Raw genomic sequence first — 25536 nt, forward strand, 5'->3', positions numbered from 1 at the left:
AGCATTTACCAGCTCCAGGCCCTGTCCTACCCACGTCACCTGTATCAACTAATTAAAGTGTCACAAGCCTGAGATTTTACAGAGAAGGAAACCAGGGGAGTGCACAGTTAGCAACGGAGCCCACACTGGCATGTGGAAGCCAGCTTATGCCTACACTACAGGACAGTAGAGACTGCCCCCAGTCCTGTGGGAGCAAGGCCCCTTTCCTGTCCCAGCCCCTGCAGCCCCCGCAGCCCCAAGCACACACCAGTTCATACCTAAACCACATGGGATGAGGGGCCTGATATTTCAGCAAACGTTACTTACTTACTGGCTCCTAAGTGCTAGCCATCCTTACCTACCTTCCCAATCTCAGTTTCCCAGACCTAAAAAGCGCACACTAATATGTCCAAAAGTTATTGAGAAGGTTGAGGCCTAGCTTTAAGATTAAAAAAATATATATATTAATAATCTCCACACCCCACATAGGGCTTGAACTCACAACCTAGAGACCCGAGAGTCGCGTGCTCTAACCACTGAGCCAGCCAGGCGCTGGGAGGAGGTTGAGTATTTTTAATGTGGATTTTAAAATTCATCGTGTCTGGGGTTTAGCCTTTGCCACCTCCACCGACAGACACGGAGGAAGGCGCCAGAAATACCAGCAGCTCCGAGCTTGCCCCTGCTGGAGCACCAAGTCCGGCGGGCCCCTGGGTCCTCGCGGCGCACCTGTACGGGGGTCCCACAGGTAAGTCTGGGTGTCCCGTCCCCAAGCCAGTGCAGTGGGGAGCCGGCTGGGGCAGTGCGCCTGGTCCCGCCCTTGGGCCTCATTATCTACGTTTCCGCGTCAGGCCCGCCGAGAACTTGGCAGAGCCTCCCCGCGGTGTTCGGGAACACTTTGTGCCGAGCGCCCTCCGGCCCGGCCCTCCGCCCCGCCGCCGGCGCCGCCCGGCCGGGACGCTCGCGGGGTCCGCAGGGGCCCCCCGGTTCCCGTACCCCGCGCGCTCCCACGCACTTGTCGGCTGCAGCCCCGAGCCCGCAGGCCGGGCCTGGGTCACACCGCGCGTAATCGAGAGGTTCAGAAAGATGCGGTGGCCCATTTTAAAACAAAAGCCCGATTATTAGCGCTCGGTGCCACTTCTGCCCGGCCGGTGTCAGATCCTCGGAGCGAGCGCAGCCGACAACCAACCAGGACGCAAAGGAAGCGTAGTGGGCGCAAGAAGAAAAGAAACCGGCCGGCTGTGGCCTGAAACCGTCTGACCCGCTTTGAATCCCCCCCCCTACGGTCCTCCCCCCACCCCGCTTCCCCTCGAACCCTTTCTGATTCGCGTCCTGGCTGCGTGGGCTTGGGCAGAGCGCGGGGGCCTCAGTCTCCCCCTCCGTGCAATGGGGATAACTGTGCGCGCTTGGTGATTCTACGAGGAGGCGCGCCGCGGGGTCGCAGGGACGTGGGCGCTGGGGTCCCACACCTCCAGGTCGCCACCTCCCCGCGGCCCCTGCCTCGGCCCCGCCCCGGGAGCGCCTGGGCTCCGCGCGCGGCGCTGGCTGCAAAGTGCGTCACGGGCACCGGCCGCGCTCCTCCCGCGGCCAGGGCGAGGCTGGCACGCGGCCAGCGCGGGCCGGGCCGGGCCGGGCGGGGGCGGGGGCGGGAGGGGGGTGCCGGGCCGTCTCCGGGGCGGGGACCCGGGCGTGGAAGGCGCTCCAGTGGCGCGGCCCTCGGTGCGCTGTTGGGGGCGCCCTCCGCGGCGGGCAGCTCGCCAGGGACCGGCCTCCGCAGCCGCCCCGCGCGCGAAGGCTGCACTTTCCCTTCGCCCCCCTCCCCGTTTCCTCCCGCGGGGCGGCAGCGGAGATTTCCTCTCGGGGGTGTGTGGGGGGGAAACTACGCGGATCCTTCCCGGGGCTCCTCGCCCCGCCCCACTTCTCCGCCCCCTCCCCTCTGCTGGGGAGCCGGCGCTGGCCTGCGCCGGGGAGAGGCTCCGCAGCCTGCGCCGGGAGGTGCAGGGTCCCCGCCTCGCCCCGCCATGTGACGCTGCCGTCCGCCCAGGGACCCCCGTCGCGCCCCCGGCCCGCGCCCGCGCTGGGGTGCGCCGGGCACCATGCTTCTGCCTGGACACGCGCGCCCGCCGCCCGCGCCGCAGCCCGCGCAGCATCCCGGACTCCGCCGGCAGGTAGAGCCTCCCGGGCAGCTCCTGCGCCTCTTCTACTGCACCGTCCTGGTCTGTTCCAAGGAGATCGCGGCGCTCACGGACTTCTCCGGTAAGAAGCGCCCTCCCTCGCCCTGCGCCCCCCGGCGCCGCGGTGCGCGCCCAGGTGAGCCCTGGGCTGGGGGCAGCCGCCCGCGCGGGGGGCGGGGGGAGGGCACGGCCGGGTTGGGTTGAAGTCGAGGCGCGCTCAGAGCCAGGGTTCTTGCCTGGTGCGAGCCTTCGGCGTAGAGGTGGCTGCGCGCAGTGAGGGCAGAGGAGCCCCTCCCCGCCTCTCCCCAAGGACGAAGGGTGGGTAACGTATTTGGAGTTTCTCGCCCTGCTGTTTACCTCGTCGGTTCCCCAGCAGCGGGCCCCGGCAGCGGGGACCCGACTCTGACGGATGCGTGTTCCCTGGAGCCAAAGCCTGCGCCGCGCCCAGCGCTGCGCGATCCACGTGCTGTGCTCCGAGGAGTTGCGCTTGGTTTGCCACTCGCTTTAGTCCCGCTGCGCCCCCGCCGGCCTCTTGGGTGCCCTTGTAAGGAGACTGGCCCCGGGGACGTCTGACCTGAAGTCTGCGCGGGCGGGCAGGGAGGGGCCGGAGGAGCAGGAGTTTACAGATCAGAGACTGGGGGCGGGGTGGGGGGTGCGGGGGAGGGGGGTCTTGGCTTTACCTCCAAAAGGTACCAGCGCCCCCAACCCCCGCCAGTCCCAGTCTCCTTTACAAAAAACCAGGACGTTCCTCCTCCCAGTAAACCGTGAGGCTTTTCTTTTGGGGAGACTCCCCCAGCCACGCTCTCCCACGCAGCGGATCTCAGCTCTGGGGTTGCCGGTGTGGCTCCACCAAGTGAGAGAAGTTTCTGGGTTGATGATGGGGCTACAGGAGCCGCATGCTTGTATTACCGCTGCGCTTTGCAAAGAGTAGCAAAGTCCTCGCAGTTGTAACAGACCTGGGTCTCCCTCCGGTGAAGCCGGAGGCCCTCACCCTTTCCCAGCCCCTGCCCGGGGCCCAGGAGGCGGCTCGGAACCCCACTCTCCCCCTCCTCCGGGGATCTACTGCCAAGTCCAGGCTTTTGCCTGCAGGGTCTTTTGCAATCTAATCATGGTAAATGGAGTCACTGCTCACCCCGCTGTGCAATAGACTAGTACATGGCAGAGAACACTGGCAAACCAGAAGCTGAGTTGGGTTTCTAGTTTACTTACAGAGAATGTCATTGTTAGCTGAGAACCCTTAGGTCAGAGGTTCTTTGCTTTGAATATTTAATATCAAGGCAGTGTTTCTACCTCTCAAAGGAAGCCAAGATATGCCTATTTGGCAAGCAAACCGTGGTCCTTAAAATCGAGCACCACAGGGTCAGAATGCTGTGGTAAATGTGCTGGGGAAATGCTTTTCAAGTGCTATTGACTTTTTTTTTTTTTTTTTTAAATAGAACTTTCTTGGCTGCTAGAAAAGTTCTGTGTTTGCTGATTTCAGCGACGGTGAGCCCTTCTGAATCAGCCACCGTCTAGCTCTGAATATTGCAAAGAGTCTTCTTTGCAAAGCTGACAAGCCCCTTTTTTTTTGGTGACATCACTGCAACTGAACAAATATTGCTTTAGGTAAATTGCAGTGTGACCATTAGATTGTTTTCCCAGATTATAGACACTTGGGGTTTGTTTCTTTAGTGAAGCCCGTGCAGTACTTGGGGACAGTCTGTAGGTTACCACCCAGGTTTGGAATTGTCTGTATGTAGCAACCATAAGAGAGGGGGTGCTGGAGCTCTCCAACAGGGATGCTGTATCTGGGGGGGGGGAAGGAAAGGGATATTTGGATACATGTACTTCTAAATGACACAAATGATAAAAATATTACTTCGGTGCTTTTATTACTTCGGTGCTTTCGGTGTGAACCTGAATTCCAAGGTTGAAAACTCCCTGAGCCAGCGGTAGGTGGTGATATGGCCAGATCTATCCACAAGCAGCCCCCATTTTTAACGCTGATCAGCCTTGCTCTTTAAGGATCTGAGGACTAGGGAAAGTGTCAAGGAGCCTTTCAGGAAGAAGGAAAGAAAAAAAAATTACATCCTCCCAAAGCACAGACGCGTTCAAGTTTAAACCTAAATGCCATGTTGTGTGGCATTGGGGTAGTGTGAGAGAAGGCTCAGAGAGAAGGATGGAGTCTTTCGATGTTGATCAATTTGGCTTGAAACCTTTGGGGACCCCCTGTGTGATATGCAGATGACTGTCTGAAGGTTGGTGGAATGCTTTAGCCAAAGCAGTGGATCTTGATCACGTAATTCTAACCGCCCCCCACCCCCACCCCAGGACCTCAAAACCTGATGCTTGCTTTCCAAGAGGCAGGTGCTCCTGGTCTTTTTTTTTTTTTTAGGAACTTGGAGGGATTAGAAACCAGAGGTCTGTAAGGAGACAGTGCCCCCTGCCTCCCCACAGAGCCTTGTAAGAATAGCCCAGCCTTCCACAGTACAGATACTTGCTTGTTTTTCTAAACAAGGGAAACATCAAAAACTGAAGCTGAGGGAGGGTGGAGGGAACTTGGGAGCCCTTTGCCCTGGGACGAACGGGATGGAGGAAGGATGGTGTTTCCGCATGAGAGAAAGTACCAGAATGTCAGGGGTCCCGGCCATTGTGTGTACAGTATAGGGCTTCCCAGGAGATTAACAGTGCAGAGTTTTGGAAAGTTACTTAAGCCTTTCTCTTCTTTGCAGCTCTTCCTCGAGCCTTTTCCTGGGGCTGTCAGCTGGTATAGTTTTCCTGGGTCATTGATTTTTTTTTTGCCCGGGGATTCCAGCATCGGATCTCACTCTTAATAAGCCAGGGGCTACATCGTGGCCTCCTCCTCCCCCTCCGTGCTCGTGACTTGTGCTAATCACCTCCAAGCCTGCTGGGAAAAAGGCTTCCCAAATACCCCCTTCCCTCTCATCCCTGAAGATATTGAGATGCTGCCAGCGGCCACTGGAAGGCTGTCATCACTGCGTTAAAAAACATATCCCAGGAAGACAAGAGCAGTTCATGCAAAACTAGTGCCTGTGATCCTTAATCCCATACTCAGATACACTCGGCTTTCATCCATTTCCCTCTCTGGGATGGAGTTGTTTTTTTGACTGCATTCCCACATTGGGGATTTGGCCTAAGAGGTCCAAATTGATCATTGATTTTTTTGTTTTTTTCTTTTTTCCCAAACAGAAGTGTAATGTCAGCATCATCTTTGTTCAAAGAACAAGGCAGGGATGAGTGCTGAGAGGAGGGAGGGGTGCCTTCTTGGGTTCCAGCCATAAAAAGCAAAAGATCCTCTATATTTTGTCCTGCTTTATTTCTTTTTAATTTTTATTTAATTTTTTAAAAGATTTTAAATTTATTCATTTAAGAAAACAGATAACAGAGAGCAAACGAGCATGAGCAGGGGGAGAGGCAGAGGCAGAGGGAGAAGCAGGCTCCCAGCTGAGCCAGGAGCCTGACATGGGGCTTGATCCCAGGACCTGGAGATCATGACCTGAGCTGAAGGTAGATGCTCAACCAGCTGAGCCACCCAGGCACCCCTGTCCTGCTTTAAAGATGTGATGTTTCAGCGTGTCTCTCAAACTTATTTTGTCATGTCCCTCAGGTCTCTTTTTTGTTGTTTTGTTTTACATTTTTTTTTTTTTTTTTGGTTTTTTGGTGATTTGTCTTTCCTTGTCTCTCTGCTGAAGGCCAGCAGCATCTTCTCTTGTCTCCCTGCATTCCCCCTTTCTCTCTTCTCAAAAAGTTCAGAATGATTGATGGGCTCATTGAGAGGAATGGGGAGAGACAGAGGGAAGGAAGGGGTACAAAATCATTCTAGTTCCCACATGGAGGCCTAGAAAACTCTGGACTTTTGACAAAGAAGGCATGAGCATATGTCCACACGTTTGGTTTCACCCTAGGGCATGTAGCAAAAGGAAAGGGAGAAAAAAAACACAAGGAGAGTGGGGCAGCCTTTAAAGTCTCCTTGCATCAAGCTGTCCCCAGATCTCAAAGATGGAAGGAGTTCTCTGAGCTGATGTCTTGCTCCCTGCCAAGTAGCCCAAGCCAACACGAAGTAATGCTTGTTACCAGATCATTTGCAGCCCAGCAAATAAACCCAACCCTAGCTCCTTATTTCACTGGCCAAAAATCTCAGAATGAAGAAAAAGGGTAAGTCAATTGATCTTGAGGCCTCAGGAGGGGATGCAGGTGTCCATTTAGGAGAGAGCAAACCTTCCTGTTCTGCTCAGATAAGCGGTGGATCTCCACCCTGGTGGCATAGGAGAATCACTTCAGTCTGAACAAATGTGGGGATGCTCAAGCAGCGCTCCAGGGCTCCTTGCTTAACTGGTCTGGGGTGGGCCAGATACTGGTCTCATTTTGAAAGCTGCCAGGCGACTCTAGTACAGCCCGAGTTGAGAACCACTGTTCTGGTGTTCAGAGGGCAGGGCTACCTCCTGCAAGCATCAGTTCGCTCAGGGGTGCCCGGGCCTGGCTGGGTGGTCCCTCACCCCTCCTCCAGGACTCCCCACCAGGGAGATTGGGACTGTATTTTCCCAGCCATCAGTGGATCTCTGCATCCCAGCGCCTGCACGCAGAGTTCTGCATTTTCTTTTGCCTTAGTCACATCATCCTTTGATCCAGGGATTGTCTTTACTTTCACAAATCTTATGGGATGAAAAGCCAGCTCATAACCAAAGGAACACAACCTGAATGTCTGAAAGAGTTGTCCAGCTGTCACAGAAGAGAGATGAAGAGAGGCGTCTGAAACTGCCAGTCTGTTTCCATGGGAAGTAACTACATTTGAAACGTGGTCTGCTGGCTCGTTCTGTAGCAGAGAAGAGGAGTCTGGGCCAGCAAGTGGCTCCATTATTGATGGCTCTACTCTCCCAGGCGCTTTATTGGAAAGGGCAGCCTAGCAGCAGTTTCGGGCAAGGGACAGAAAGGTAGGGAGTAAAAGTTAATTGAGCACTGTGTTATCTGATTTCCTCCTCATAGCAGCCCTACAAAGTAAATATTAGCCTCACTTTCCAGATGAGAACCTTGCCCCATTCTGCCTTCAGTATCTCTTCGACTCAGTTCATCCAAAGTGAGGGCACACACGAGGCGATCCAGCGGATGTAGAAGGAAGATGTTAGAACTTTTGTTCTTTCATATTGGTTTCTTTCCAATCGTAAAAAAAAAAAAAAAAAAAGGAGTCACCCTTGGCTTAAAATTAACATAAAAATTGGCAGCTGAAGGGTACACAGTTTGTAGGTAAATGTACATATATTGGAGGCATGTTCCCAAAATGTTTCTGCTGATGGGGATCATGATTTTAAGGATTTGGGGGCCATTGGTCTCAGCCACCCTGTCAACTTATTTAACATTCTTGAAAAGGCACCACTTTGGAGGTAACGTGCACTGAAAGAATAACTGCTCCCCTGTTATCTACCCCTACCCCCATCTGGCTCCCTACCCCAGCTCTACGTCTCCTGGTAAAATTTAGAGGCAGGATTTGAACCCACTAATTGTCTGGTTTCCAAAGTCCATACTCTTGTCATTCGAGCTATGTAATGGACCTTCAAAGGTAGAGGTGAGGGCTCTCTGAAATTTGATTATACTAGGTCACTATTCTAATGAGGCTGGTGTGTTTTTATCCTTCTACAAGGATCTAGCATTCCTTAGTAATACAAATCCTGGAGTCACAAAGATTTTAGTATTGGAAGGGTGGGTGACCCAATGACTCTAGTCTCCTCTCTGAGTCTCTCCTGCTCTCTGGGGGTCCCTAATTCTGCAACCCATTGGCTGACCCCGATGTTTGCAGATCTAAGACTCTGGTCCAGCATAAACAACACCTTCTTCACTCGACTTGCCTTAGCACTAGTGAGAGAAGTTGGTGAGTTGAAAATACCATTAGTGTACCAAATACATTCAAGTACCGTGTGCCAGACCCTGTTCTGACAACTTTGTGTTTATTAACTCATGTAATCCTTACCACCTGTGAAACAGATGCTATGATAATAAATTGAAGAAACTGATGCAAAGAGAAGTGAAGTAACTTTGGGGGATTTGAACCCAGGCAGCTCTCCTCTAATACAAAAGCAAATTGCCAGTAGTTTAAAGCAATGCCATTTCTGTACTGTTTACCTCTTAATCCACTAGACCCCAAATTTCCCCAGATATGTGGGAAATATGTGTACAGTTATTATCCATTCCACCTCCTGTCTAAAGATAGTACTCATATAGCCCCAAAGAACTGATTACAGAATAGGAACTAATCCATTTCTGGAAATTTTGTAGAACTGGTGATCTGAAATTATTTCTCCAACAAAACATCTACAACTGCTGAGTAAAATATAACAGACATCCTTTAAATGCGTGAATGACTCAATATAAGGGATGCAAACAGGGAACAAATATGAAGAGGATCAAAGAACTGGAGAAGTTAGCTGGCATTGACCCTGTGGCTACACTAGGACCATCTGATGGTCTTTACAACCAGGGTTTAACAGGTGCATGAAGGCAAGTTATGAGTTATTAGACCAATGTAAGTTAAGAAGTTGAAATAAAGATTTTCCAATAAATAAACAAACAAATAAATAAATAAATAAAAACTGACATTACATACTATATATATGAGAAAAAGAGCTCTTCCTATAAAACTGGGACCTGGAAGGGTTAAATAGTCATTAAAAAGGTGGATGAGAAACAAATCAGCCTTCTTGAAAAAAAAATGGCAAGAAAACATGTCTCAGCCTGGGCTCAGCTTTGGAGAAAAAAATTAGTCTCCCTGAAGAATATGTAATCACAGGCCTGGTTTTTCAAGAGTCTGGGTTTTAAATTCACATGATCTTTACCAAGAAACCTCATCTAAGAAACTAACAAAATTGTCCAAGGTTGGTTATGCCCCAAGATACTTGGCAAAACACACACACACACACACACACACACACACACACACACACATAAATCCTCCCTACATAGAGACCTCATCATCACAAGCTCCATAAGATTCCTGCTGATGAAATCCTGCTGGTTATGAACATGCAATCCAAAACTCCATTATATGAGCAATAATCAGCAGTAAAAACAACAGAGTTCTTAATAAATAACAGAGGGAAACTAAAACAGAAAAACGAATAAAAAGCAAGTCTAAAACATGACTAATGAAAGGCTATAAAGATTTTAAAAAGAACAAAATACATCTGCTGTCTCTACTAATACTACTATACTGATGAAAAATATATTCATTGAATTTAAAACTTAATGGATAGATCATATGTAGCTGAAGACAGAAGCAATGAACTGGAACATAAAGCTGAAGAAATTATCTAGAATGCAGCAAAAAAGGTAAAGACATGAAAAATATGGGAAAAAATCTATAAGACATGGAGGATGGAATGTAGGTTCAGCATATATCAGATCCATATTCCAGAAAGTGGGAATAGGGGAAATGAGGGAGTGGCAACACTCAAAGTGATAATATCTTGGAATCTGTTTTCAAGAATTAACAAAAGATTCAGATTGAAGCATCCGAAGCAAGATAAATAAAAATATATGGATACCTATCCATATTTAAACTATAAAATACTAAAACCAAAGTGACAGTCTTAAAAATACAATCAGAGAGAGTGAGAGAAAACAATGTTATACATAAAGTCTTTGCAACAACAACAGCGAAAGCCAGAAGCCAGAGAAATATTTTTCCAGGTTCTGGGAAAAAAGAACAGAACATCCTGTCAGAGCAGAACTATATACCCAGCTAAACTATCTTCAAGACAGAGTGTAGAGATTACTACAGAAAATAAATAGACTTAAAAAAAAAAAAAAGAGTGTGAAATGAAGACACGTTTACCATGATACATGCTTACCAAAACAACTGCTAGAGGTTATACTTCCTGGAGAAGAATGCTGAGTCTAGAAGGAAGGACTGAGTTATAAAGAAAGAAAATGGTACAGAGAATGACACTTTACCTACGTTCCTTGCTCTGTCTTCCTTCTTAGAGAGTGCCATCTCCTTGACTGGAGAGAGATTTCTTGAAGATATCTTGTCCTTTTGACACCTAAAGCCAAGGGACAGCTTTTTGACTTGATTGAGGTCTTCCACGGCCATAGGACTTCAGTCTGAGGTGCTCAGATGACCCTCAGTTCCACGGTGACTACAGAGCGGGAGTTCTGTGTGAAAGAACAGGAAAATGTTCAAGTCTTTCAGTTACCCTATAAGAGTCAGCCCTGTCCTGGGGAAGCCTCCTTCTCAGTGGCTTCATGCACATGCACAAACAAAGCAGCTTGGGGAGGGGGGGTGAATAATAGATTTGGCAGGTCACATTCTCCAAATGATACCCAAACCGCAGAGCATGGAATTGAGGGTTTAGCAGTGTGCCCACAGACATACCAGACAACTCTGCCCAGGCATAAATTTTCCATTTTCATACCCGCATTTCTGGACACCTGTATCGCTTGCTCACTCAGACCCTTGAAATAGAATTTCTCCTGCATTAAGAAGCTAAGGAATGAAGTGGTGTTTGGGGTTAGCTTTGACCTGAGGGCCAAGTTTTCTACACACACAACCAGGCGACATTAAAATTCAAAACTCAGGCCACTGAATCTGAAATGTATGTTTGCAAACTGTCTGATTTCATGTCTGCCTCAGATGTCTCGTGAATACAAATCACCTCATTTGGGGTTGGAGGAGCAGGAGAAGGAAACCTAAGAATGATCTCCAAAACAAATCTTTAATTCGGATGAGTATAATAGAATGTAATCCCGTTTCAAGTCTGTCAGCATTCCTTTGATGATTACAAATGAGTCCCTTTTCCCCTGCATCGTGGGGGAATAATCTGGATAAAATAACCCTTTTTGTCTGCAAGGGCCAGTGTGATGCATACTCGTGACAGCCTATAGAGTAGTGTTTCAGAGTCTGAGAAGAGCGCCGTGCCACCACGTTCTTCCTTTCTTTCTCTTGACTTAGAAGATTTTGCACTCTTTTTATGTTCAGCAGCATCTGAAGTTCTCAGACTCCATCCCCCTCCGCTGTTGGATGGGAGACAGGTGGAAGCAAGACTACCCAATCCCATCTAGAAGGCCAGTTTGTCCAGCTGCTGAGGGTAACGCTTTAAGGAATGCACACAATTTCATAGCCCCTTTTCTACTGAAAAAAAAAGTACCTGAACCCCAAATCAGGCTTACACACTTCCTTTTTGTCAACTTTGTCATGAAATGAAGGGGTAGGTGTTTTTAAACTCCTCCTCCATTCTCCGAGGCCTGAACCACTGAACACATTCCAGAGCTAGCAAGGCCAAATGCTTTCTGGACAGGTGAGACAGGATGCAGAGATGGCCCCGGCCACAGCCTTAGGGTGAAAAGTGGTCTTGACAGGCCAGAGCTGTGAGATCCGTTATGTGGACGTGGTCACGGCAGGCTGTGGAGGATTCCACTGAGCAGGTCTTGAGGTCTTGTCTGTTCTGCCTCTTTAACCACTGGAGTTCAACTGTGAAGGTCCCTCTCTTCTGATTTACCTTTTTTTTTTTTTTAAACCTAGATATCCCTGGATTTTTTTTCTCCAGAAATCTATCTATCTATCTATCTATCTATCTATCTATCTATCTATCTATCTATCATCTATCTATTTATTTATCTACATAGCCCGTGCATGAACAGGGCAGGGTAGAGGGGCAGAGGGAGAGGAAGACAGAGATCTTAAGCAGGTTCCCCGCCCTGTGTGGATCCTGATGCCAGGCTGCTTCTGGGGACCCTGCGATCATGACCCGAGCCGAAATAAAGAGTCAGATGCTTAACCAACCGAGCTAGCCAGGCAGCCCCTCTCTATGATTCCCTAAAGCTTTAAGTCAGTGCTTTGAGGCAAAAGGCCTGCTTTCATCTCAGGCTTCTGTGTTTATCTCTGGTTGGTCCAGGCATGTTGTTCGGTGTTGTCAACCTTGACCCAAAATTCCATCTGATCCTTAGAGTAGATGGCTATCTTTATCTGGTGAAAACTCTAGGTTCTCAATCCAGGGAGGTTTCGTCCCCCACTCCCAGAAATATTTGGCAACGTCTGGAAGTAATTTTGTTTGTCACAACTAGCCGTGCTGCTGGCGTCTAGGTAGTAGGAGCCAGGGATGCTTCTGAACCTCCTACATGTCTGGAGGTAATTTTATTTGTCACACTAGCGGTGCTGCTGGTGTCTAGTGAGCGGGAGCCAGGGATGCTTCTAAACCTCCTACGATGCACAGACAGCCCACAGCCCCCACTACAAGGAATGAGCCCATCTTCACGCTGGGCTTGAGGAACGCAGGGCTAGACCAACTGGCATGTCCCCGATTTATTTTCTACATCTGAAGAGGGTGGGGAAAATTTATAATAACCAAAGATGAGTCTGGAAAACCTAGAGCTCCTTGGCACTCTTCAAGGCCAACTTGCCTTCTGCAGCCACCTACAGGTGCCCAGCTCTTTAAAACTGAGGAAATAGAGATCCAACCACTGTGGTGCTTCGACACCCTCTCACACCCCATGACTCCCCATCCCACTGCTTTCCCCTATGGAACTTGCTTGTGCCTCCGGCCCTTTTATCCTCCTGATTCGAAACTTCCACATTCGCCATCATTACCATCAAACTAAATATCACTTGGGAGAGATGTTCAGACTTGACGCCAGTTGCTCACTCCCAGTGTGAGGATGCATTGGCAACACCTCTCACTTATTTCACAACTCAGTGAAGCAATCATGTGAGGGGGCAATTTGATTTGAATTTTTAAGAGTGTGAAAGTTGTGAAAACTGTGTGTGGATCAGCCTTTGCTCAGCACCTCCCATTGCCTCATCCTACTTTCCGCCTCTGTCCTGCACCCTCTGTCTACCACCCCTACCCCCTTTCTACCCAGCTCTGCACATCCCTGTTCAGATGGCCCCTGGCACAGTTATACCCACGGATGTGTCTGTAAAACGTTGTGTCCGCCTCTCTGAGCTGCCTGTTATAATGTGTTCTGATGTTCCAGGATGTTTCTAAGAGCACTAATTGGGTGAATGGTTATTTTATTTTTATTCTTTAAGGATTTTATTTATTTATTCTTGAGAGACACACAGAGAGGCAGAGACATAGGCAGAGGGAGAGGCAGGCTCCCTGCGCGGAGCCCGATGAGGGACTCGATCCTAGGATCCTGGGATCCCAGGATCACAACCTGAGCCAAAGGCAGATGCTCAACCACTGAGTCACCCAGGTGTCCCAAATAGTGTTATTTTAGAGCAAAGTTATTCACCTATTCACCCCTGTGCTGAATGTTACACCCTTATTAGGGTGCACCTGTAGTCTATGTGGTCATGGGGTGGAGCACCATTGCAGCGCCCACACTGAGTAGAAGGAAAACCAACAGATCCCTCTGAAAGGATGACTGCAACCCCTGCTCAGAGGTCATCAGATCAAAGGGCAGCCACCTACTTTCAGATCTGACCCTCTGCAGTCACCCCCCCTTTCCAGGCAGGTTGGAACGCTAGTGAAAATATTTCTTTCCTTCTGCCAAACACAGACAAAATATGGTATAGTTTCCAAAAGAGTGAACAGGGCACCGGCAGGAATGGGTGTGCAGTATTTGTATAGCTTTGTGACTCAGTACATCTGAATCTCCAAGCATTTTAAGAGCTTTGTCCAAAAAAAAAAAAAAAAAAAAAAAAAAAAAGGTCTATTGTGTGGCTGTTGGCACTGAAGAAAATAGCAGGCCTGTCAGAACTCTGTTTCAGATTTAATTTTAAAGTGGGTGATGTAAGAATGCTGTCGGACGGGAGGACTTTGCTCCTTTTCTCATTCTTGCCCATCTGGTGTGATAGAACTTGAGTTTTCAAGAATCAGTTCATATAAGAAATCAGAGCACCTTCCCTTGACACTCCTTTTGTGAAAAGGCATCACGTTCATAAGCAAAGACTAATATGTTTTTAAAATGGGTATGGATCCCTGCAATGAAGCAAAAACATATTTGTGTTTCTATCTACATAAATGCACCTGCACGTACCTATATATATATAAAAGATTTTAACTATCCATCTATGTGCATATATGTATTTTTTCAGAGTATCCTCTTGCAAGATCTTACTTTTCTTTTTTTTTTGTTACATTTTTTAATTTAAATTCTACTTGTCAACATAGAGTATAACACCCAGTGCTCATCCCATCAAGTGCCCTTCTCAGTGCCCATTACCCAGTTACGCCAATCCTTTTTTTTTTTTTTAATACAATTTTTAAAATGCAGGTCTAGAGACATTATTGATTTTCCCAAAGGCCTCACGCATTCGATATCTACTTCTGGGTATTGATATTATACAAATAAGCAGGAAAACTGTATTATGAAAACGTTCTTTCCTAGTTGTTTCCTTTGCAGGATGTTAAACAGTGAACAGTGATTTTTTTTGTCATGTATATATTTTAACATAGAGTGCATGTTCCGTCCTGTCTCTGCTTCTCTTGGCCATAGAGATCATATACTATGCGTAAAACAACAATGACAACAATAACAAAAACAAACAAACAAAAAAAGAACTAAAGCATCACATTCAACCCCTAGATTCAACCAAACTATGAATAGGTTCTTAAGTTTCTGAGGCAAGAAAATTTCTCACAATGTTGGCAAGCACCCATCTGTGTTATGGGAGTGACTGTGCCCATTCGAGTCACTTGGGTCCTACTTTCAGAACCACCAGACCTCAGCAAAACAGCCTCTGTTTCTTCCTTGCTTTTTTCCAGAAAAGTCCCTTAAAGACCTGAATTTAAGGTTGTTTTTTTTTTTTTTTTTTCCAAACATGGAGACTGTATACACAACATGGCTTATACCAGGCTGAGTCCAGGATAAAATCAGACCATGGAAAAGAAGATCAGTCTCTGGAAACAGAACACAGATAAACCTACCTCAGCTCTCCATGGCCTCAGGCCTGTTAGTGTGAGGAAGACTTGACCAGAGGGAATGTCTTAATTAATTAGTGCTGTCTGTGTAGCTAAAACACATGCACACAGAAGCTAAAGGACTCTTATCCTTAGAAGGCAGTCGGACAGTGACATGCAAACAAAACCCAAAGGGAAGACTTCCCTGGAATCTTGTGGAACCTTCTGGAATGTAGACTTGAGTCTCTCTGCACCATTTATCTTTATCACCCACATCTTCTCTTTCTGTGGGATGATAAAGTATTAGGTGGAGTATATAAGGTCTGATATATTAATTGAAAGCTTTACTTTAAGAATGTCAAATGTTGGGACCCCTGGGTGACTCAGTAGTTGAGCATCTGCTTTTGGCTCAGGTCGTGACCCCAGGGTCTCAGGATCGAGTCCCGCATCGATCTTCTCCCTCTGCCTATGTCTCTGCCTCTCCCTCTGCCTATGTCTCTGCCTCTCTCTATGTGTCTCTCATAAATAAATAAAATCTTAAAAAACATAATGCCAAATGTTAAAAAAAAAAAAAAAAGCACCGAATGTTTGTGGCTCAGTCTCACAGATTGGGTTAAAATGGCAGTGCTGAGTATTAGATTATAAATTAATATAATTATCAATTTGTTGTTCTTGCAAGCTTCAAAGAATGGACATTATCTGACCATATCTGCCCTTCAGTGGGCTGTGGGGAAGAGTGAATTTGCTGGAATCACAGAAGCTCAAGAACCATAGGGGAAAGTTTTAAGCGGTTCTCACTGCTGGGCTTTTGGGGTCCAGGCCTGATGCTATTACATCCTAACCCCTTCATCCACTGGCCTGTCATACGATTCAACCAGGGCAATAAGTCATAAAGGGCAATGTGTAGACTTCAGAACAGAGCTGTGCGAGACAAATATGATGCAATGCGCACATGTAATACTAAATATTCTAGTAGCCACGTTGGAAAAAATAAGAGAAAGTGGTGACATGAATTTCCATAGCAAATTTTATTTAACCCGAAGTATCAAAAGTGTCATCTTTTCAACATTAGTAAAGATATCAAAAAAGCTTTTTCTAAGGATTTTTATTTATCTGAGAGAGAGTGAGAGAGCGAGTGTGAGTGAGGACAAGTGGGGGGAAGGGCTGAGGGAGAAAGAGAAGCAGACTCCCTGCTGGACAGACCCACCTGGGGCTCGATCCCAGGACCCTGAGATCATGACCTGAGCCGAAAGCAGATGCTTAACCGACTGAGCCACCCAGGGGGCCCGATATGTTAAAAATCATTAATGAGACTTTTACATTTCTTTTTGGCTTACAAAGACTTGGAAGTCTGGTGTGTATTTGACACAGCAGCACATCTCCGTTCTGACTGGCCACGTCTCGAGTGCTCAGTAGCCATGTGTGGCCGGGGCCACCATCCGAGCAGCACAGAGGCTGAGGTCTGGGATCAGGGCAGAGCCTCGGGCCTTTCTTAACACCTTCTTCCCACGCGGCCTCCATCAGGCCTGCCTCATGTAGGGACCAGTGGCAGATGCTCGGTTGTCCCCCGGGAGCCTGGCCTCCCCAGTTGCCTCCCCGTTGCTTGGAGGAGGACTGGTGTCCTCCTGCCTCCTCCAGTACCTTTCCTGAGAGCCCTCTCTGACTTTAGTTCTCATGAAGGGAGAGGCCTGCAGGGACTCACCCAAACTGTGATGGAACCTGCTAGCAATACCAGAAATCAGCCAACCCTACTCACCCAATTCTTTTTCTGCCCTGTGGATGTCACAAGGATTTGGGGCTGTGTTAACCCACCTCGGGGTACTGGGGCCCAGGGAGGCAAGGGTTATTGAATGATTTTATCTCGAGGCAGCTGTTGGTCAGTCTCATCCAGAGGGGAGAGAACCCAGGTCGGGCACCAGGAAGGGACTGGCCAGGACGTTTCCCAGCTTATTAGTGGCAGGACCAAGATAGGACCCAGGACCTTGCTCCGGTTTTGAGTTACTGTGTTTGCTCTCAGGATCAGCTCTCACAGGAAGCAGAGCTGAGAGGGCTCAGAAAGACCCCAGCTCAGAGCTCCCTGCTCCCCTGACAAGACCACAGGCTGCTTGTCACTGTTTGGGGGCGCTTCTCAAGGTACTAATGTCTGGAGCTAAGTGAATGTGTATCTGTCAGCTGGAACCTAGGCATCAGGTTTTTTTTTTTTTTATTTTTTTATTCATGCAAGACACAGAGCAGAGACACAGGCAGAGGGAGAAGCAGGCTCCCTGCAGGGACCCTGATGCAGGACTCGATCCCAGGACCCCGGGATCACGCCCTGAGCCAAAGGCAGATGCTTAACCACTGAGCCACCCAGGTGTCCCAGGCATCGGTATTTTTAAATCTCCTGAGGTGACTCTGATGGGCAACCGAGGTTGAGAAAGTGCTGCCCACTTTTTAATCCATCTCTCTGTTTATTACATGTTAAATACTTATTATGCTTTATCCAGACACAGACAAGGTGCAAGAATAGTGCACAGCTTTCCTTTACGCCCTTCCCTCAGATTCCCCAAATGTTACCATTTTATCACATGTGCTTTATTCCTGGCAAAGCACAGGCAAGATGCCCTTTGCCCCTAAAGCCTTCTGTGTGTTCCTCAAGAATGGGAACCTGCCTAACGGAGAACAGTGATCGAAATCAGGAAACGAACCCCCTGCACTCCGGTTTTCGGATCTGCACACCTTGTTCAGGTTTCACCGGTCGTCCCTATAACGTAGGTGAGAGCAAAAGGAAATCCCAGCTCAGCGCGCTTTTCAGCTCTCCTGTCTCTTTAGGGTCCTTGTGACCTGGAACAGTCTCTCAACCGTTACCTTTCCCGATGTTGGCCTTTGCGAGGATTACAAGACGGTCGCTGTTATAGGATGTCCCTGAGTTGGGATCTGTCTCCTGTTTCTTCTTGGTTACATGCTCGTGCATTTGTGCGGGATGGTCACCGTGGTGACCTTGTGCTCTCAGGGCGTCCCGTGGGGAGGAAAGCGATGTCACTTCGATGTCACGCTTCGATGATGGGGAAGGGGGCGTGGCCCTCTTGCAGATGACAGGTGCCAGCGCCAGCCCTGCTCCCCAGGGCTCATTGATCCTTTTAGTTGGCCTTTTAGATACGCTCTGGCAAGGCTGTGAGGGTCTTCAGCTCAGGACAGGCAGGTCTTAGAGCAGGGGAGGGGGCAGAGGGAAAGGGCCTGGGCCCCGGAGCCTTGCTAAGGGGAACCGCTCTGCAGAAGGCAGTGCCAGGGTTGCTCCTGGCATTGGGACCAAGTGGCAGGAGAGCATGGGGCGGGGGTGGGGTCTGGATTAGGGAGAGAGGCACGGACGGGAGACTGCTTGTCCCTGGCTTTGCCGAGAGGCCACCTTGCTGTCCTACCGATGACTTCCACGAGTCCCTTCTCTACCCTCCGCCTACATCAGAGCCGCTCGCTCGCTTTCTAAGCTTTGACTCGCCTCCGGCTCCATCTGTCTTTTCCGCTGGAGCCAGTGGCTTCCAGATTAAGCCCCAGAAATACCTGCTGTTAGGGTGATACCCAGCTTGACACTTCCCGTGACTCACCCTGTTTACTACCTGTTACTTATCTCCAGGTCAGATGCGATTCTTACCGTTTTGCAAATCTCTTCTCCCATTCTGTAGGTTGTCTTTTAGTTTTGTTGACTGTTTCTTTTGCTGTGCAGAAGCTTTTTATCTTAATGAAGTCCCAGTAATTCATTTTTGCTTTTGTTTCCCTTGCCTTCATGGATGTATCTTGCAAGAAGTTGCGTGGCCAAGTTCAGAAAGGGTGTTGCCTGGGTTCTCCTCTAGGATTTTGATGGATTCTTGTCTCATATGTGTATCTTTCATCCATTTTGAGTTTATCTTTGTGTCTGGTGTAAGAGAATGGTCTAGTTTCATTCTTCTGCACGTGGCTGTCCAATTTTCCCAGCACCATTTATTGAAGAGACTGTTCTTTTTCCAGTGGATAGTCTTCCCTGCTTTGTCGAATATTAGTTGACCATAGATTGGAGGGGCCATTTCTGGATTCCCTATTACAGCCACTCTGGAAAACTGTGTGGAGGTTCCTCAAAGAGTTAAAAATGGATCTGCCCTACGGCCCAACAATTGCACTGCTGGGGATTTACCCCAAAGATACAGATGCAGTGAAAAACTGAGACACCTGCACCCCAGTGTTTATAGCAGCAATGGCCACAATAGCCAAACTGTGGAAGGAGCCTCGGTGTCCACTGACAGATGAATGGATAAAGAAGCTGTGGTCTCTATATACAATAGAATATTACTCAGCCATTAGAAACGACAAATACCCACCATTTGCTTCGACGTGGATGGAACTGGAGGGTATTATGCTGAGTGAAATAAGTCAGTCGGAGAAGGACAAACATTATATGGTCTCATTCATTTGGGGAATATAAAAAATAGTGAAAGGGAATAAACAGGAAAGGAGAGAAAATAAGTGGGAAGTATCAGAGAGGGTGACAGACCATGAGAGACTCCTAACTCTGGGAAACGAAGAAGGGGTAGTGGAAGGGGAGGCGGATGGGGTGTTGGGGTGACTGGGTGACGGGCGCTGAGGGGGGCACTGGACGGGATGAGCACTGGGTGTTATGCTATATGTTGGCAAATTGAACTCCAATAATAAACAAACAAACGAACGAACGAACTTCAGTTAGTGGAAGTTGTCCCCTTTTGCTGCTGGCTCGGAAGACTTTTTACTCTGCAGACTAAACTTATTTTTATTTTTAAAAGATTTTATTTATTTATTCATGAGAGACACAGAGAGAGAGGCAGAGACATAGGCAGAGAGAGAAGCAGGCTCCCTGCAGGGAGCCTGATGCGGAACTCGATCGCAGGACCCTGGGATCACACCCTGAGCCAAAGGCAGATGCTCAACCACTGAGCCACCCAGGCGTCCCCCTATGATTTATTTTAATAAATGATTGAAGTCTGCTTTCCCTTTTGTGCACATTTAGGGAACAGTGCATTGGCTGAAGTTGAGAAGGGGATGGTGTTCATTTTTGTCCTCTATGTCCCAGTCCCCCCATGGGCTCCTGGGCAGCCGTGGGAAAGACAGGGCAATGAGTGGCCTTCCCTCCTTGCTTGATTTCATCGTCTTTTTGCCCAGGGTTGTCTTTGGCTCATTATCAGAATGCATCATTCCTTTTTCTTTGTTCCTCTTCCTTGCTTCACATATTTACCTTCACCTGGGCAGCTGAGGGCTGCTCGACAGACGTCATGTTGTCACGGAGATCATGGCCACAACACGTGTGGTTCCCAAAACTCCAGCTGCCCCTCGTTGGTCTCTTCCTCATACCTTTGCACAAAACAAGAACTAATGGAGGTAATGCTACTAAAGAAGCAGTGTTTTTTTAAAAAAGATTTTATTTATTTATTCATGAGAGACACAGAGACAGAGAGGCAGAGACACAGGCAGAGGGAGAAGCAGGCTCCTTGCAGGGAGCCCAATGTGGGACTCGATCCCAGGTCTCCAGGATCATGCCCTGGGCTGAAGGCGGCACTAAACCACTGAGCCACCCAGGGATCCCCTAAAGAAGTAGGTTTATAGAGAGTTGACTCTGGGCAGAGCAGGTATGGGTGGAATTGTGTCCACTCACTGTCCCCACCCTGCCACCGGGAAGGTATGTTGGAGTCCTCACCCCTGCTACCCCAGAATGGGACCTCCCTCATAGAGAGCACCTTTATAGAAGTAATAGAGTTGAGACAAGGTTATCGGGGTGGCCCCCAATCCAGTACGACCGGAGTCCTTCAAAGGAGGAGATTGGGATGCACAGGGAGTATATTATGTGAAGGTTACGGTGATGCTCCCCAAGCCAAAGAACCACCAGATGTGGGAGATGGGCCTGGAACAGGTCCTTTCCAGAACCTTCAGAGGGAGTGTGCCCTGTGGACCCCTTGATCCCTGCCTTTCAGCCCCCAGAACTGTGTAAGGGCCCATTTCTATTGTGGAGAGTCACCCAGTTTGTGGTGCTGAGATACAGCGCCGCAGGAATTAATGCAGCAGAGCATCGGGGAGCGAGCACTTGGGCAGCCCCAGTGGCTCAGCGGTTTAGCGCCGCCTTCAGCCCGGGGTGTGATCCTGGAGACCCGGGATCGAGTCCCACATCGGACTCCCTGCATGGGGCCTGCTCTTCCCTCTGCCTGTGTCTCTGCCTCTCTCTCTCTGTGTGTATCTCATGAATAAATAAATAAATAAAATCTTAAAAAAAAAATAAAAGTGAGCACTTCCCATATGCGGTGCTGTCACTGTCCTCACGGTATAGACGACCCCCCGAGGCAGGGAGGGACTGGGCGCTTTGCTCACGGCTACTCGAGCCCCACTTTGGTCAACCCTGGAACATCCGCCACTGCCTGTCCGCCTACTTCCCCGCCTGGCCCTTCCTTCCGTGGTTCTCCCTCTCAGGCTCCTTTCTGGGGCCTTCTTCGTGGCCGCATCTCTTGAGTATCTGCTTCCCCCCCAGTCCCCATCCTGTCCCCAAGCCTGAAGTAGCTCCTATCTGAATTTCTTTAGGTGGAAATTCAGACTCGTTAGCTAGGCACTGCATACTTCTCCAGCCTTTGCCCCTGACCTCATACCCTCTCCCTGGCCAGCTGGGCTGAATGTCTACACAGGCACATCTGTTGTCCCTGATGCCCGAGGCTTATTTTCACTTGGTGGGCTCCCGCTCTTTCTCCCGGTGTCACCTCCCACTTGGAAGACCTCTTGGCCCCTTGGGTGTGTTTTAAATGCTGGTTTTATTGCCCCTTCTCTGTCCCACTGTTTTAAACACCCCCTGTGCTTAAGCATTAAGCGTAATATTATAACTAAGTGTAGAGGTAGAAGAGGTGAGCAGTTCTTCTGTCATTCAGAGCCGTGGATTCAGGGTTAGTGAGGAGCCCTTTGAGCCCAGAGAAGAGACTCTGGGCTCAGAGTTGGAGGGGGACCTTGTTCTGGCCCCATCATCAGGGAGCTGTGCCACCTTCGGTGCAGCCGGAGTGAAAGACTTCTCCTGGCATCTCGGAGAGCTGGTGTGAGGATCAGAAGAGCAAGGAGATGGCAAGGATTTTTTTTTCAAAGGTTGAACTTTTTTATTAAAAAAAATGGTAGGAACGAATATAATTATCTTCTTTTAAAAATCAAAGACAGGGGCAGCCTGGGTGGCTCAGCGGTTTAGCACTGCCTTCAGCCCAGGGCATGATCCTAGTGTCCTGGGATCGAGTCCCACGTTCGGCTCCCTGCATGGGGCCTGCTTCTCCCTCTGCTTGTCTCTCTCTGTCTCTTTCTTTTTTTTCTCTCTCTCATAAATAAATAGAATCTTTAAAAAAAATAAAAATAAAAAAAATAAAAATCAAAGACAAAGTCCTGCCACATTGAGAGGGGCTCTGAAGGCAATCCCAGAGTGATTCTGCATGTTGGAATTACATACGAACGGTGACCATTTGGGAGACTAGCAATCACGTGGATAAATAATACCTACTCTAGCTCGTATATAAACACACCTGATTTTCATTATGTGAGGGGGTTATATTCCATAAGCCACTGCCTTACGACACCCGAATTAGCAAATACTGGACAGTTGTTCATAGGGAAATATATAACTTCTTTTTATGTGTCTTTCTGTTGAATGACACCATATTTAACATATATTGGGGATTTGTTAATATTGAACTCATGGCCAGCAGCGCTCTAACTCATGCCTGCGGGAAACTTCTCTAACACACACATGTTCTTTGCAAGGCCCATCCCAGCCTTCTGGAGCTGAGGCACACCCGATGGTGCTTCAGCACCATGCTTGGAGCACAGTTACCCACACCAAGCACAAAAATGTGAAAAGCACTGGTACCAAACAGACCATGGGAAGGATATTTTGTTTTGATATGAGAGCTGAATCCAGAAGGTAGAGTGTCCCCACACCTCAGCTGGGATTGGGCCTTTTTGCTGACAACAGCTTCTCAAGCTGGGAAAGCCCTGCAGCTGCTGATCTGGGAGTTACAAATAAATGTTCATAAGTAGGTGGATTTGCAAATACGGAATCGGTGAATAATGAGAATCAGCTGCCTGTGTCAGGGACTAGGGTCAGATTTTCCTCAACTTAACTTTCCAGAAGATAACAGGAGCCAGTAACTAGAGAAGAACTCTGGGGTGGTAGAGAATAAAGGAGATAAAATAGGGCTCAGAAGTGAGTGGTGTGCAATGAAATACCACCTCATCCCAGTCAGAATGGCTAAAATGAACAAGTCAGGAAAGAACAGATGTTGGCGAGGATGCAGAGATGGGGAACCCTCTTTACACTGCTGGTGAAAATGCAAGCTGGTGTAGCCACTCTGGAAAACAGTATGGAGGGTCTCAAAAAGTTGAAAATAGAACTACCCTATGAGCCAGCAATTGCCTTACTGGGTATTTATCTAGAAGATACAAATGTAGTGATCTGAAGGGGCACCTGAACCCCCAAAGTTTATAGCAGCAGTGTCCACTATAGCCAAACTATGGAAAGAGCCCAGATGTCCATCAACAGATGAACAGATAAAGAAGATGTGATACAGATATATATAAAAATGGAATATGACTCAGCCATCAAAAAAAAATCTTGCCATTTGCAACGATGTGGATGGAACTAGAGGGTATTATGCTAAGTGAGATAAGTCAGTCAGGGAGAGACAGTTGTATGATCTCACTCATGCGGAATATAAGAAACAAAACAGCATCATAGGGGAAGGGAGGAAAAAAATAAAACAAGATGCAATCAGAGAGGGAGACAAACCATAAGAGACTCTTTTTTTTTTTTTTTAAGATTTTATTTATTTATTCATGAGAGACACAGAAAGAGGCAGAGACACAGGCAGAGGGAGAAGCAGGCTCCATGCAGGGACCCTGATGTGGGACTCCATTCCAGGTCTCCAGGATCAGGCCCTGGGCTAAAGGCAGCACTGAACCGCTGAGCCACCAAGGCTGCCTCAAGAGACTCTTAATCATAGAAAACCAACTGAGGGTCACTGGGGAGCAAGAGAGTGGGGGATGGGGTAACTGGGTGATGGGCATTAAGAAGGGCATGTGATGTGATGAACCCTGGGTGTTATATAAGTTATATAGTGAATCACTGACCTCAGCCTCTGAAACCACTAACACATTATATGTTAATTAATTGGATTTAAAAATTTTTTTTAAAAGGTATGATTCACGAAAAGAAAAAAGAGTAATAGGTATAATCACTCAGCTGGCATCATTTGCTTCAACGTGGATGGAACTGGAGGGTATTATGCTGAGTGAAATAAGTGAATCGGAGAAGGACAAACATATGGTCTCATTCATTTGGGGAATATAAATAATAGTGAAAGGGAATAGAAGGGAAGGGAGAAGAAATGGGTGGGAAATGTCAGAAAGGGAAACAGAACATGAAGACTCCTAACTCTGGGAAGTGAACTGGGGGTGGTGGGAGGGGAGGAGGGCGGGGGGTGGGGGTGAATGGGTGACGGGCACTGAGGGGGGCACTTGACGGGATGAGCACTGGGTGTTATTCTGTATGTTGGCAAATTGAACACCAATAAAAAATAAATTTATTATTAAAAAAATAAATAAAAGTAGCCATCCTAAAAATAAATATATAGATAGATAAATAAATAGATAGATAAATAGATAAATAAATAAATAAATAAATAAATAAATAAATGGTTGTATGTAAAATTAAGTAACAGATTACGAATAGCAGGCATACAATGAGGACAGTCAGAAAAAAATGTCCACAGTGGAGGGATACAGAAGAATAAATAAGCAGCTTCTAGAATTAGGGAAGTGTGCCCCCCACCCCCACCAGAGCCATTTGGTGCAGCTGAGCCTGCTGGGGAATTTTAAATCCATCCCCGGGGGGAATGTGCCAGGGACTCAATTAAGGAGGAATATAAAGAGCATGGCCAGGCCAGCCCAGCTACTATGTGGGCGCCCGTATTTCTTTACATTTGTCCAGCCTCCCCTGCGTCTGTGAAATACAAAGAGAGAAATACTGTTACTTCCCCTAATTCTAACTCAAAACCAAAGAACAGGCAAGCCAAATGACCTGTGCAAAATTCTCCACGGATCCAGTGAGGAGGCTGTAATGGATGTAAGGTCACTCAGACTGGGCCCAAGCACAGCCTTTGGGATACGCTATTTACATTCATTTTCAACTTTTAGAAACTTGCCTGTTCTGGTTTTGTCCCCTGCTTAGGAAACAAGACTCGTTCTACCCCAAGTACAGCAAACCTGTCCTGCTCCTAAATCTAATTGCTGGGACCTTCCAAATAGCTTTCTGAGATTTATGGTGCTACTCACCAAACATCATCATCATGTCTAAAGGTAAAAAAAAAAAAAAAAAAGTTTCATTATTATGAGCAGTGAAATCACTCTATAATTTCCAATTAACTGACTGCAGCACAAAATGCATGCCCTGAAGTCTTCATTTCGACGTTGAGCATATCCCATGTCCCTTGATCATCCTACACATTTCGGCAGTGGGCAGACACGAAGAAAGCAATCTGAAGTTGAAAGGCTGTTTACCAGGCGGGCAG

At 47.9% G+C, this 25536-nt stretch overlaps 1 protein-coding gene across 11 annotated transcripts in view; it reads left to right on the forward strand.

Annotated features, from left to right (window-relative positions):
- Positions 1-620: 620 nt before the first annotated feature.
- EVA1C (eva-1 homolog C) overlaps positions 621-25536 on the forward strand; it is an 80011-nt gene continuing 55095 nt past the window's right edge. For 2 of the 11 annotated variants that reach the window (XM_038581363.1, XM_038581361.1), the window contains exon 1: positions 2048-2286. In XM_038581363.1, the coding sequence (XP_038437291.1) occupies positions 2073-2286 (214 nt within the window). In that variant the 5' untranslated portion in view covers positions 2048-2072. Of the gene's footprint in view, positions 725-2046; positions 2287-25536 lie in introns of those variants that run through there. The other 9 variants (XM_038581360.1, XM_038581366.1, XM_038581365.1 and 6 more) reach the window with 8 other exon arrangements.

Source organism: Canis lupus, chromosome 31 (assembly GCF_011100685.1).
Source record: "Canis lupus familiaris isolate Mischka breed German Shepherd chromosome 31, alternate assembly UU_Cfam_GSD_1.0, whole genome shotgun sequence".
Lineage (NCBI taxonomy): Eukaryota > Metazoa > Chordata > Mammalia > Carnivora > Canidae > Canis > Canis lupus.